The sequence below is a fragment of the Antedon bifida genome, chromosome 2, assembly GCF_963402885.1.
Source record: "Antedon bifida chromosome 2, ecAntBifi1.1, whole genome shotgun sequence".
NCBI classification, from domain to species: Eukaryota; Metazoa; Echinodermata; class Crinoidea; order Comatulida; family Antedonidae; genus Antedon; species Antedon bifida.
Window position 1 is genome coordinate 3067761 of NC_136227.1, and position 12403 is coordinate 3080163.

General features: G+C 31.7%; 3 protein-coding genes across 3 annotated transcripts in view; 2 read left to right on the forward strand and 1 right to left on the reverse strand.

Moving 5' to 3' along the window:
* LOC144835824 (anaphase-promoting complex subunit 7-like) overlaps positions 1-12403 on the reverse strand; it is a 169073-nt gene that overhangs the window by 29094 nt on the left and 127576 nt on the right. The window lies entirely within an intron of this gene.
* Positions 389-4240, forward strand: LOC144835850 (complement C1q tumor necrosis factor-related protein 2-like). Its single transcript, XM_078690967.1, has 2 exons — positions 389-476; positions 2821-4240. The coding sequence occupies exons 1-2, from the start codon at positions 466-468 to the stop codon at positions 3557-3559; spliced, it is 750 nt and encodes a 249-aa protein (XP_078547093.1). The 5' UTR covers positions 389-465; the 3' UTR covers positions 3560-4240.
* LOC144858674 (caprin-2-like) lies at positions 10674-12238 on the forward strand. Its single transcript, XM_078714772.1, has one exon. It carries the CDS (start codon positions 10674-10676, stop codon positions 11442-11444), a length of 771 nt encoding a protein of 256 aa, XP_078570898.1. The 3' UTR covers positions 11445-12238.

The window sequence follows — 12403 nt, forward strand, 5'->3', positions numbered from 1 at the left end:
CAAAATTCCCCCTTTCGATTACAATAAACTCCACATAAGGTAAGTATTGTTAGCAGGATTGCAATAAAAACTATATTTAGTATGGTATAAAAGTTGTATTGTAATGAATTCTATACAGTAAGGTATGTTAGCAGGATTGCAATAACTCTATATACAGTAAGGTATTCAAGTTGTATTGTAATGAATTCTATATACAGCAAGTTACTGTGTGTTAGCAGGATTGCAATAACTCCATATACAGTAAGGTATGCAAGTTGTATTGTAATGAATTCTATACAGTAAGGTACTGTGTGTTAGCAGGATTGCAATAAACTCCATATATGGTAAAGAGATTTGTGATGTATTGTATACAAACATTTGAGACACATATAAATACAAGGAAAAGCAAATTGTTTGACATTAGCGTATTACAGCAGAAGAAAAGGAACATCCACTTAACTAACAGAAACAAGTCAACAAGTAACCATGAATCTTGGGTAAGTATAAATTATATTTGTCACAATTTTATCTGCCCTTTACACATTAAGGATGTAGTTGTACTAAGGGTGTAGTTGTACTAAGGGTGTAGTTGTCCTAAGGGTGTAGTTGTACTAAGGGTGTAGTTGTACTAAGGGTGTAATTGTACCAAGAGTGTAGTTGTACCAAGGGTGTAGTTGTACTAAGGGTGCAGTTGTACTAAGGATGTAGTTGTACTAAGGGTGTAGTTGTACTAAGGGTGTAGTTGTATCAAGGGTGTAGTTGTACCAAGGGTGTAGTTGTACCAAGGGTGTAGTTGTACCAAGGGTGTAGTTGTACCAAGGGTGTAGTTGTACTAAGGGTGCAGTTGTACTAAGGGTGTAGTTGTACTAAGGGTGTAGTTGTACTAAGGGTGTAGTTGTACTAAGGGTGTAGTTGTCTAAAGGGTGTAGTTGTACTAAGGGTGTAGTTGTACCGAGGGTGTAGTTGTACCAAGGGTGCAGTTGTACTAAGGGTGTAGTTGTCCTAAGGGTGTAGTTGTACCGAGGGTGTAGTTGTACTAAGGGTGTAGTTGTACCGAGGGTGTAGTTGTACTAAGGGTGTAGTTGTACTAAGGGTGTAGTTGTACCGAGGGTGTAGTTGTACTAAGGGTGTAGTTGTACTAAGGGTGTAGTTGTCCTAAGGGTGTAGTTGTACTAAGGGTGTAGTTGTACTAAGGGTGTAATTGTACCAAGAGTGTAGTTGTACCAAGGGTGTAGTTGTACTAAGGGTGCAGTTGTACTAAGGATGTAGTTGTACTAAGGGTGTAGTTGTACTAAGGGTGTAGTTGTATCAAGGGTGTAGTTGTATCAAGGGTGTAGTTGTACCAAGGGTGTAGTTGTACCAAGGGTGTAGTTGTACCAAGGGTGTAGTTGTACCAAGGGTGTAGTTGTACTAAGGGTGCAGTTGTACTAAGGGTGTAGTTGTACTAAGGGTGTAGTTGTACTAAGGGTGTAGTTGTACTAAGGGTGTAGTTGTACTAAGGGTGTAGTTGTCTAAAGGGTGTAGTTGTACTAAGGGTGTAGTTGTACCGAGGGTGTAGTTGTACCGAGGGTGCAGTTGTACTAAGGGTGTAGTTGTCCTAAGGGTGTAGTTGTACCGAGGGTGTAGTTGTACTAAGGGTGTAGTTGTACCAAGGGTGTAGTTGTACTGAGGGTGTAGTTGTACCGAGGGTGTAGTTGTACTAAGGGTGTAGTTGTACCGAGGGTGTAGTTGTACTAAGGGTGTAGTTGTACCGAGGGTGTAGTTGTACTAAGGGTGTAGTTGTACTAAGGGTGTAGTTGTACTAAGGGTGTAGTTGTCTAAAGGGTGTAGTTGTCTTAATAATAATAATAATAATTTAGGTATTTGTATAGCGTTAGAATCAACTAAACCGAAGTAAAAATCAAAGGCGCTTATATTGGATGTTAAAAAGATGCGTTTTAAGTTCTTTTTTAAAAATAGCAATAGAAGTTGATTTAGTAAAATGACGAGGGAGAGAATTCCAAAGAGAAACAGCAGAGAACATAAAAGACCTTTGTCCATAAGATTTGGTGTTAATTCTAGGAACAAGTAGTAGGTTTTGATCAGCCAAACGAAGACAAGCAAGGGTGTAGTTGTACTAAGGGTGTAGTTGTACTAAGGGTGTAGTTGTCCTAGGGGTGTAGTTGTACTAAGGGTGTAGTTGTACTAAGGGTGTAGTTGTCCTAGGGGTGTAGTTGTACTAAGGGTGTAGTTGTATCAAGGGTGTAGTTGTATCAAGGGTGTAGTTGTACCAAGGGTGTAGTTGTACCAAGGGTGTAGTTGTACTAAGGGTGTAGTTGTACTAAGGGTGTAGTTGTACTAAAGGTGTAGTTGTCTTAAGGGTGTAGTTGTCTAAGGCCAAAGTAAACATTATTATCACTTTAAATATGGCGCAAAACTAAACTAATGTTATTTAAACAAGAGTATACTATAAATGTACTACTGATTTATTGAAATTAGTTTTTTTAGCTTTACAGTATGTCATGCAGTTTATATCTGTACATTATTTACAGATTTAAACAAAAAGAAACGTAACTTTTCAGTGAAAATACCAGGTCTCCCACAATTTGTATTAAAGAAAATTACTTCAGCAACGAGACGACGTAAGGCTAGGCCTATAGCTAGCCTACGATACACTACTTATCTAGTGAATTATTTTTTTATTATCAACCTTAGATTGTACATTTCAGACAAGAAATTACCTAGTTTAATATGTTGTCAACAATTGCAGTTATATTGTCTTTAAATTAGATAAAAAAACAACATAGGTAAAGTGGCTTTAAATTTACCTTAGCAAACAAATTATATGTTTGATTCTTTCAGATTTAACATGTTCTTCACAATTGTTACTATACAAATTAGTATCATCTTTGTCATGAAAGCAGCAGGTCAAAGTACTACTGAAGCTTGTAATAGCTGTTGTACATCTGGGATTCCTGGCATTCCAGGACAGCATGGTAATCCAGGTGTATCAGGGCCACAAGGAATGAATGGAGTGAAAGGAGAACAAGGAATGAATGGAGTGAAAGGTGACCAAGGAACGAAAGGAGAACAAGGATTGATTGGAGAACATGGGTTAAAAGGAGAACAAGGAACTCAAGGCCTCATTGGACTACCAGGTGCAAATGGTGTAAAGGGAGAAAAGGGTGAACAAGCTAGTCAGCAGAAATCTGCCTTTTCAGTAGCTTTTACATCAGACCCAGGTCGTCATGCCGCTAGCCCAATGAAGTATAACACAATAATTACAAATGTAGGAAATGACTACAATCTGGATACAGGCAAGTTTGTCTGTGCAATTCCAGGTGTTTATGTATTCCATGTCACATCATTGAAATCAAGTGGTGGTGGTACTGTTTTAACAAAAATCATGAAAAATGGGAGTTTTCAAGTATCTACATTGGTGAGTGCTACTGGACATAATTCTGCAAGCACAATGGTGGTACTTGATCTGGTATCAGGTGATCAAGTATGGACTCAGCCACATGATACAAACAATAACTATTACCACAGTGGCAGCAACAGACATTGCTCATTCTCAGGTTTCTTACTTTATGCAGCATAATGTTAATACTCAATCTAAAAGTCTTAAATTCTTATAAAAAAAACACAACTTTTAGTTGATACTTAATATTTTAACATGACCTTATGATGACAAAGGTAACATTTGTCTTTCTTTTTTTTGTGTAAATATTTTTAAATGTGCATGTTATCCAATACTAATACTGATTTTATATAAATTTACACTAGTTTAAAATTCTGGGTTACACTACAGGTAAATTAATTTCTAAGCATATTTCATAGTATTTCTGATTTATGTATAGTATGGTTGAACCACCTGTATGTGACATTTTTCTAACAAAATAAGATCACCCATAATTGTTTTTCAAAAGTCACAATCTCTCTGGACTAATTACCTTTTACTAATCATGTAAATCATACTCTGACAGTTTATGTTTAAAGACGTAGATATTTAGTACATGTGGACTGAAGTTAGGCAAATAAATTGTAAATCAAAATATATTATATATATTATTAATTAAATCTAATTTAATTTTTTGAGGAAAGAAATCCAACAATCACCACTAGTATACTGATCTTAATTCTACTTCAAGTTTGATGTTAAAAAACAACATTTGACTTTAATTAATTATTATTAATGTAACAGTAGACAAAATACTGATTAAACTTAAGACATTAAGAAATAATCTATGTATTTTGAGTAAATAAATGTTTATGCTTTGTTAAATAATTACTAGAGTGTAATTTTGTTTACTAATTGTAGCCTACTATTGCTCTACATGTTGGTATTTACTGTGCAGTCATCAACTCATACAACCTACTGTCATCTAGCCAATTAAATTCCTTCATGAGTTCATCATACATTAAGACATACAAGTGGTATTGCAATGCATTCTATATACAGTAAAATATGTGAGTTGCATTGCATTAAATACCATATACAGTAAGATATGTGATGTTTACAAGATTAGTCTGCATTTAGACATTATTGAGACGCATATAAATACCATGACAAGCAACATTGTTACATTTACTGAAGCAACACAAAACAGAAAACAGCATCAACTTACTGATCAAGAGAAAATACAAGAACATTTAAACAGTAATCATGTATCTTGGGTAAGTACAGTAAATCCTTATATTTAGTGTTCTTAGCTGTTTTAATGTCATAATCTTAGCAGCCCTATTTTATATTTGTCATAATCTTAGCAGCCCTATTTTATATTTGTCACAATCTTAGCAGCCCTATTTTATATTTGTCATAATCTTAGCAGCTCTATTTTATATTTGTAACAATCTTAGCAGCCTTATTTTATTTGTCACAATCTTAGCATCCCTATTTTATATTTGTCATAATCTTAGCAGCCATATTTTATATTTGTCACTATCTTAGCAGCCCTATTTTATATTTGTCACAATCTTAGCAGCCCTATTTTTTATTTGTCATAATCTTAGCAGCCCTATTTTATATTTGTCATAACCTTAGCAGCCCTATTTTATATTTGTCACAATCTTAGCAGCCCTATTTTTTATTTGTCATAATCTTAGCAGCCCTATTTTATATTTGTCACAATCTTAGCAGCCCTATTTTATATTTGTCATAATCTTAGCAGCCCTATTTTATATTTGTCACAATCTTAGCAGCCCTATTTTATATTTGTCATAATCTTAGCAGCCCTATTTTATATTTGTCATAATCTTAGCAGCCCTATTTTATATTTGTCACAATCTTAGCAGCCCTATTTTGTATTTGTCATAATCTTAGCAGCCCTATTTTATATTTGTCATAATCTTAGCAGCCCTATTATAAAACCTTTACCAAAATGAGTTATGTGACCTTCCGGAAAAACTCAGAAACAGTTTTTCGTTTAATTTACATTTTCTAAAGTTCTTAGGTAAAGTAAATGTACCACAAATGTGTTTCTGAATTTATAGTACTAAAGGATAATTTGAAATGTAAGGCAGGACAACAAAAAACATAGGGAATACTAATTAATATTGGAATGTGAGATTTATAAAAAATACTTCACCACTCCTGCCTTTAAAAGGTTTTAGGTTTTTAAGTCTGTAAGTTTTTATCAGCTTAGAAATACCAAAAGAGTGGAAGTACCATTTACGAGGCTAAAAAAGACTCAATTTTTGGTTACAGTATGTGGTCATAAGTTATGGAATGAACTGTCTATAGAAACGACTTTCTGTAAAAACATTAACATATTTTAAAAATCTATTAAAAAAATTTCCAAATACAAATATTGTTAGATTTTTTATTTATTAAATGAAAGAAATAAAACATTCATGAATTTTTTTAGAATTATAATTTATAACTACATGATTTGTCATGCAGTTGTTTTTTTGTTGTTTTTGTTTTGTTTAGGGGTTAATATTTGACAAGTTCTTTTACTTCTTTTTCTGATCCCAGAAACAGTTCTTATTTATTGTTACCATTTTAAGTTATTGTAATTAATGTCTGCTTCTTTTATTTCTTGAACTGTTTCTAAATAAATGTTGTTGAATTGTTGTTGAATTGAATTGAATTGTGTTAGACTTATAGACTTCAAAACTAATATAATTTATCAAATTTGACAACTATGTTAAAATTCAATTGCCATTTGTCAATCTATAGTATGACTGACAAAATGTGGCACATGATAGTAGTGAAGTCTATAGTAATATGTCTGATTGAACATGGTTCTCAAATTCTATCATTTATATTATAAAAAAACTTGGTAATAGACCCTACATGCCAACAAAATTATAAATTTGATTGCATTTCAGATTTTACATGTTCTCCACAATTGCTACTATACAAATTAGTATTATCTATGCTCAAACTGATACAGCAGCTTGTAATAGCTGTTGTACAGCTGGGGTTCCTGGCATTCCAGGAAATCATGGTAATCCAGGTGTGTCAGGGCCACAAGGAATGAACGGAGTGAAAGGAGAACAAGGAATGAATGGAGTGAAAGGAGAACAAGGAATGAATGGAGTGAAGGGAGAACAAGGACTGAAAGGAGAACATGGAATGAAAGGAGATAATGGAAGGAATGGTTTAGATGGGATTCCTGGTAAATTAGGACCAACTGGACCTCAAGGCCTCATTGGACTACCAGGTACAAATGGTGTAAAAGGAGAAAAGGGTGAACAAGCTAGTCAGCAGAAATCTGCCTTTTCAGTAGTTTTTACATCTAACCCAGGTCGTCATGCCATTAGCCCAATGAAGTATGACACAATAATTACAAATGTTGGAAATAACTACAATCTGGATACAGGCAAGTTTGTCTGTGCAATTCCAGGTGTTTATGTATTCCAAGTCTCATCATTGAAATCAAGTGCTGGTGGTTCTGTTTCAACAAGAATCATCAAAAATGGGAATTTTCAAGTATCTGCATATGGAAGTAATACTGGGCATAATTCTGCAAGCACAATGGTGGTACTTGATCTGATATCAGGTGATCAAGTATGGACTCAGCCATATGATACAAACCATAACTATTACCACAGTGACATCAACAGATACTGCTCATTCTCAGGTTTCTTACTTTATGCAGCATAATGCTACTACTCAAGCTAAAAGTCTTAAATTCTTATAAAAAACAACTTTTAGTGGATACTTAATATTCAAACATGACCCTTACGATGAAGAATTTAAGCTATTTCTTTCTTTTTTTTGTAAATATTTTAACATGTGCATGGTATCTAACAGTATATAAATTTATACTAGTTTAAAATTCAGGATTAAAGGTAAATTAATTTCTAAGAACATTTCTGATTTCTGTATACAATGGTTGAACCACCTGTATGACATTTTTCGAAACTTTCAGTTGATACTTAATATTCAAACATGACTTTTTGATGATTTTTCTTTCTTTTTTTGTAAATATTTAAACATGTGCATGTTATCCAATACTAATAATATTATTATATAAATTTACACTAGTTTAAAATTCAGGGTTACAGGTAAATTAATTTCTAAGTATATTTCATAGTATTTCTGATTTATGTAAACTTCTTTTACTACAAAAAAAATGTATTAGAAACATTTCAAACTCCAAGAGCCCACTCAGATCCGTTGTTTGCATCCCTTTCCCTTTTAAAAATTTACGATATAAATTGCCTTCAACAATGTATTTTTGTATACTCTTGGTTAAATTCCCTAATCCCCGCTCAATTTCAACCCCTGTTCAAATTCAATTTCAACTATCATAGTCATAACACAAGAACCTCAAATAAAATACATATTCCATTACACAAAACACTATCTTTCCAACATAACATTCAGTTTTCAGGGCCAAAATATTGGAACAAATTACCCAAATACATAACTGAATCGCCAACAAAAAAACATTTCACTTTTAAGCTAAAAAGGCATCTATTATCCACATATAATCACTGAATCCTAAATAATATTAATTCAAATTTCATTGATATTTTCAATCGTTTTTTTTTGTTTACTTTGGTTTTTTTAATGATTTTTTGATATTTTTTATTTTTTGGCAGCCCACCACAAGTTTACACTTTCTGGGGTTCGCCTCTCTTATTTAAAATTGTTTTTTTACAAACACTGTTAATAGAAAAGAGAAGAGAAATAAATGTTCTGAATAAAAAATAGTATGTTTGAACCACCTGTATGTGACATTTTTCTAACAAAATAAAATCACCCATAATTTGTTTTTCTAAAGTCACAATCTCTCTGGACTAAATATCTTTTACTAATCATGTAAATCATACTCTGACAGTTTATGTTTAAAGACGTAGATATTTAGACTCAGTAAATGCGGGCTATGGTTAGGTAAATATATTATAGATCAAAATTATAATTAATATATAATTAATTAAATCTAATTTAATCTTTTGAGGGAAGAAATCCAATAATCACCACTAGTATACTGATCTTAATTCTATATCAAGTTAAAATCAGGAAAATAAAAAAAAAACATTTGACATTAATTAATAATTATTAATGTAACAGTACACAAAATACTGATTAAACTTAAGACATTAAGAAATAATCTATGTATTTTGAGTAAATAAATGTTTATGCTTTGTTAAATAATTACTAGAGTGTAATTTTGTTTACTAATTGTAGCCTACTATTGCTCTACATGTTGGTATTTACTGTGCAGTCATCAACCCATACAACCTACTGTCATCTAGCCAATTAAATTCCTTTATGAGTTCATCATAAATTAAGACATACAAGTGGTATTGCAATGCATTCTATATACAGTAAGATATGTGAGTTGTACTGCATCAAATACCATATACAGTAAGATATGTGATGTTTACAAGATTAGTCTGCATTTAGACATTATTGAGACACATATAAATACCATGACAAGCAACATTGTTACATTTACTGCAGCAACACAAAACAGAAAACAGCATCAACTTACTGATCAAGAGAAAATACAAGAACATTTAAACAGTAATCATGTATCTTGGGTAAGTACAGTAAATCTTTATATTTAGTGTTCTTAGCTGTTTTAATGTCATAATCTTAGCAGCCCTATTTATATTTGTCATAATCTTAGCAGCCCTATTTTATATTTGTCACAATCTTAGCAGCCCTATTTTATATTTGTCACAATCTTAGCAGCCCTATTTTATATTTGTCATAATCTTAGCAGCTCTATTTTATATTTGTAACAATCTTAGCAGCCTTATTTTATTTGTCACAATCTTAGCAGCCCTATTTTATATTTGTCATAATCTTAGCAGCCATATTTTATATTTGTCACTATCTTAGCAGCCCTATTTTATATTTGTCACAATCTTAGCAGCCCTATTTTTTATTTGTCATAATCTTAGCAGCCCTATTTTATATTTGTCATAACCTTAGCAGCCCTATTTTATATTTGTCACAATCTTAGCAGCCCTATTTTTTATTTGTCATAATCTTAGCAGCCCTATTTTATATTTGTCACAATATTAGCAGCCCTATTTTATATTTGTCATAATCTTAGCAGCCCTATTTTATATTTGTCATAATCTTAGCAGCCCTATTTTATATTTGTCACAATCTTAGCAGCCCTATTTTATATTTGTCATAATCTTAGCAGCCCTATTTTATATTTGTCATAATCTTAGCAGCCCTATTTTATATTTGTCACAATCTTAGCAGCCCTATTTTGTATTTGTCATAATCTTAGCAGCCCTATTTTATATTTGTCATAATCTTAGCAGCCCTATTATGAAACCTTTACCAAAATGAGTTATGTGACCTTCCGGAAAAACTCAGAAACAGTTTTTCGTTTAATTTACATTTTCTAAAGTTCTTAGGTAAAGTAAATGTACCACAAATGTGTTTCTGAATTTATAGTACTAAAGGATAATTTGAAATGTAAGGCAGGACAACAAAAAACATAGGGAATACTAATTAATATTGGAATGTGAGATTTATAAAAAATACTTCACCACTCCTGCCTTTAAAAGGTTTTAGGTTTTTAAGTCTGTAAGTTTTTATCAGCTTAGAAATACCAAAAGAGTGGAAGTACCATTTACGAGGCTAAAAAAGACTCAATTTTTGGTTACAGTATGTGGTCATAAGTTATGGAATGAACTGTCTATAGAAACGACTTTCTGTAAAAACATTAACATATTTTAAAAATCTATTAAAAAAATTTCCAAATACAAATATTGTTAGATTTTTTATTTATTAAATGAAAGAAATAAAACATTCATGAATTTTTTTAGAATTATAATTTATAACTACATGATTTGTCATGCAGTTGTTTTTTTGTTTTGTTTAGGGGTTAATATTTGACAAGTTCTTTTACTTCTTTTTCTGATCCCAGAAACAGTTCTTATTTATTGTTACCATTTTAAGTTATTGTAATTAATGTCTGCTTCTTTTATTTCTTGAACTGTTTCTAAATAAATGTTGTTGAATTGTTGTTGAATTGAATTGAATTGTGTTAGACTTATAGACTTCAAAACTAATATAATTTATCAAATTTGACAACTATGTTAAAATTCAATTGCCATTTGTCAATCTATAGTATGACTGACAAAATGTGGCACATGATAGTAGTGAAGTCTATAGTAATATGTCTGATTGAACATGGTTCTCAAATTCTATCATTTATATTATAAAAAAACTTGGTAATAGACCCTACATGCCAACAAAATTATAAATTTGATTGCATTTCAGATTTTACATGTTCTCCACAATTGCTACTATACAAATTAGTATTATCTATGCTCAAACTGATACAGCAGCTTGTAATAGCTGTTGTACAGCTGGGGTTCCTGGCATTCCAGGAAATCATGGTAATCCAGGTGTGTCAGGGCCACAAGGAATGAACGGAGTGAAAGGAGAACAAGGAATGAATGGAGTGAAAGGAGAACAAGGAATGAATGGAGTGAAGGGAGAACAAGGACTGAAAGGAGAACATGGAATGAAAGGAGATAATGGAAGGAATGGTTTAGATGGGATTCCTGGTAAATTAGGACCAACTGGACCTCAAGGCCTCATTGGACTACCAGGTACAAATGGTGTAAAAGGAGAAAAGGGTGAACAAGCTAGTCAGCAGAAATCTGCCTTTTCAGTAGTTTTTACATCTAACCCAGGTCGTCATGCCATTAGCCCAATGAAGTATGACACAATAATTACAAATGTTGGAAATAACTACAATCTGGATACAGGCAAGTTTGTCTGTGCAATTCCAGGTGTTTATGTATTCCATGTGTCATCAATGAAATCAAGTGGTGGTGGTACTGTTTTAACAAGAATTATGAAAAATGGGAATTTTCAAGTATCTGCATATGGAAGTAATACTGGGCATCATTCTGCAAGCACAATGGTGGTACTTGATCTGGTATCAGGTGATCAAGTATGGACTCAGCCATATAATACAAACCATAACTATTACTACAGTGACAGTGACAGATACTGCTCATTCTCAGGTTTCTTACTTTATGCAGCATAATGCTACTACTCAAGCTAAAAGTCTTAAATTCTTATAAAAAACAACTTTTAGTGGATACTTAATATTCAAACATGACCCTTACGATGAAGAATTTAAGCTATTTCTTTCTTTTTTTTGTAAATATTTTAACATGTGCATGGTATCTAACAGTATATAAATTTATACTAGTTTAAAATTCAGGATTAAAGGTAAATCAATTTCTAAGCACATTTCAAATTATTTCTGATTTCTGTATACAATGGTTGAACCACCTGTATGCGAAATTTTTCTAAACTTTTAGTTGATACTAAATATTCAAAAATGACTTTTTGATGAACTTTCTTTCATTTTTGTAAATATTTAAAAATGTGCATGTTATCCAATACTAATAGTAATAATATATAAATTTACACTTGTTTAAAATTCAGGGTTACAGGTAAATTAATTTCTTAGTATATTTCATAGTATTTCTGATATATTTATAGTATGTGACATTTTTCTAACAAAATAAAATCACCCATAATTGTCACAATCTCTCTGGACTAATTACCTTTTACTAATCATGTAAATCATACTGACAGTTTATGTTTAAATACATAGATATTTAGACTCAGTACAAGTGGGCTATGGATAGGGTAAATATGTTATGAATCAAAATTATAATTAATATATAATTAATTAAATCTAATTTAATTTTTTGAGGGAACAAATCCAACTAACCACCATTAGTATACTGATAGTAATTCTATATCAAGTTTGATATTAATACAACAACTACTAAAGGAAAACAACATTTTATTTTAATTAATAATTAATAATGTAACAGTAGACAAAATACTGATTAAACTTAAGACATTAAGAAATAATCTATGTATTTTGAGTAAATAAATGTTTATGCTTTGTTAAATGATTACTAGAGTGTAATTTTATTTACTAATTGTAGCCTACTATTGCTCTACATGTTGGTATTTACTGTGCAG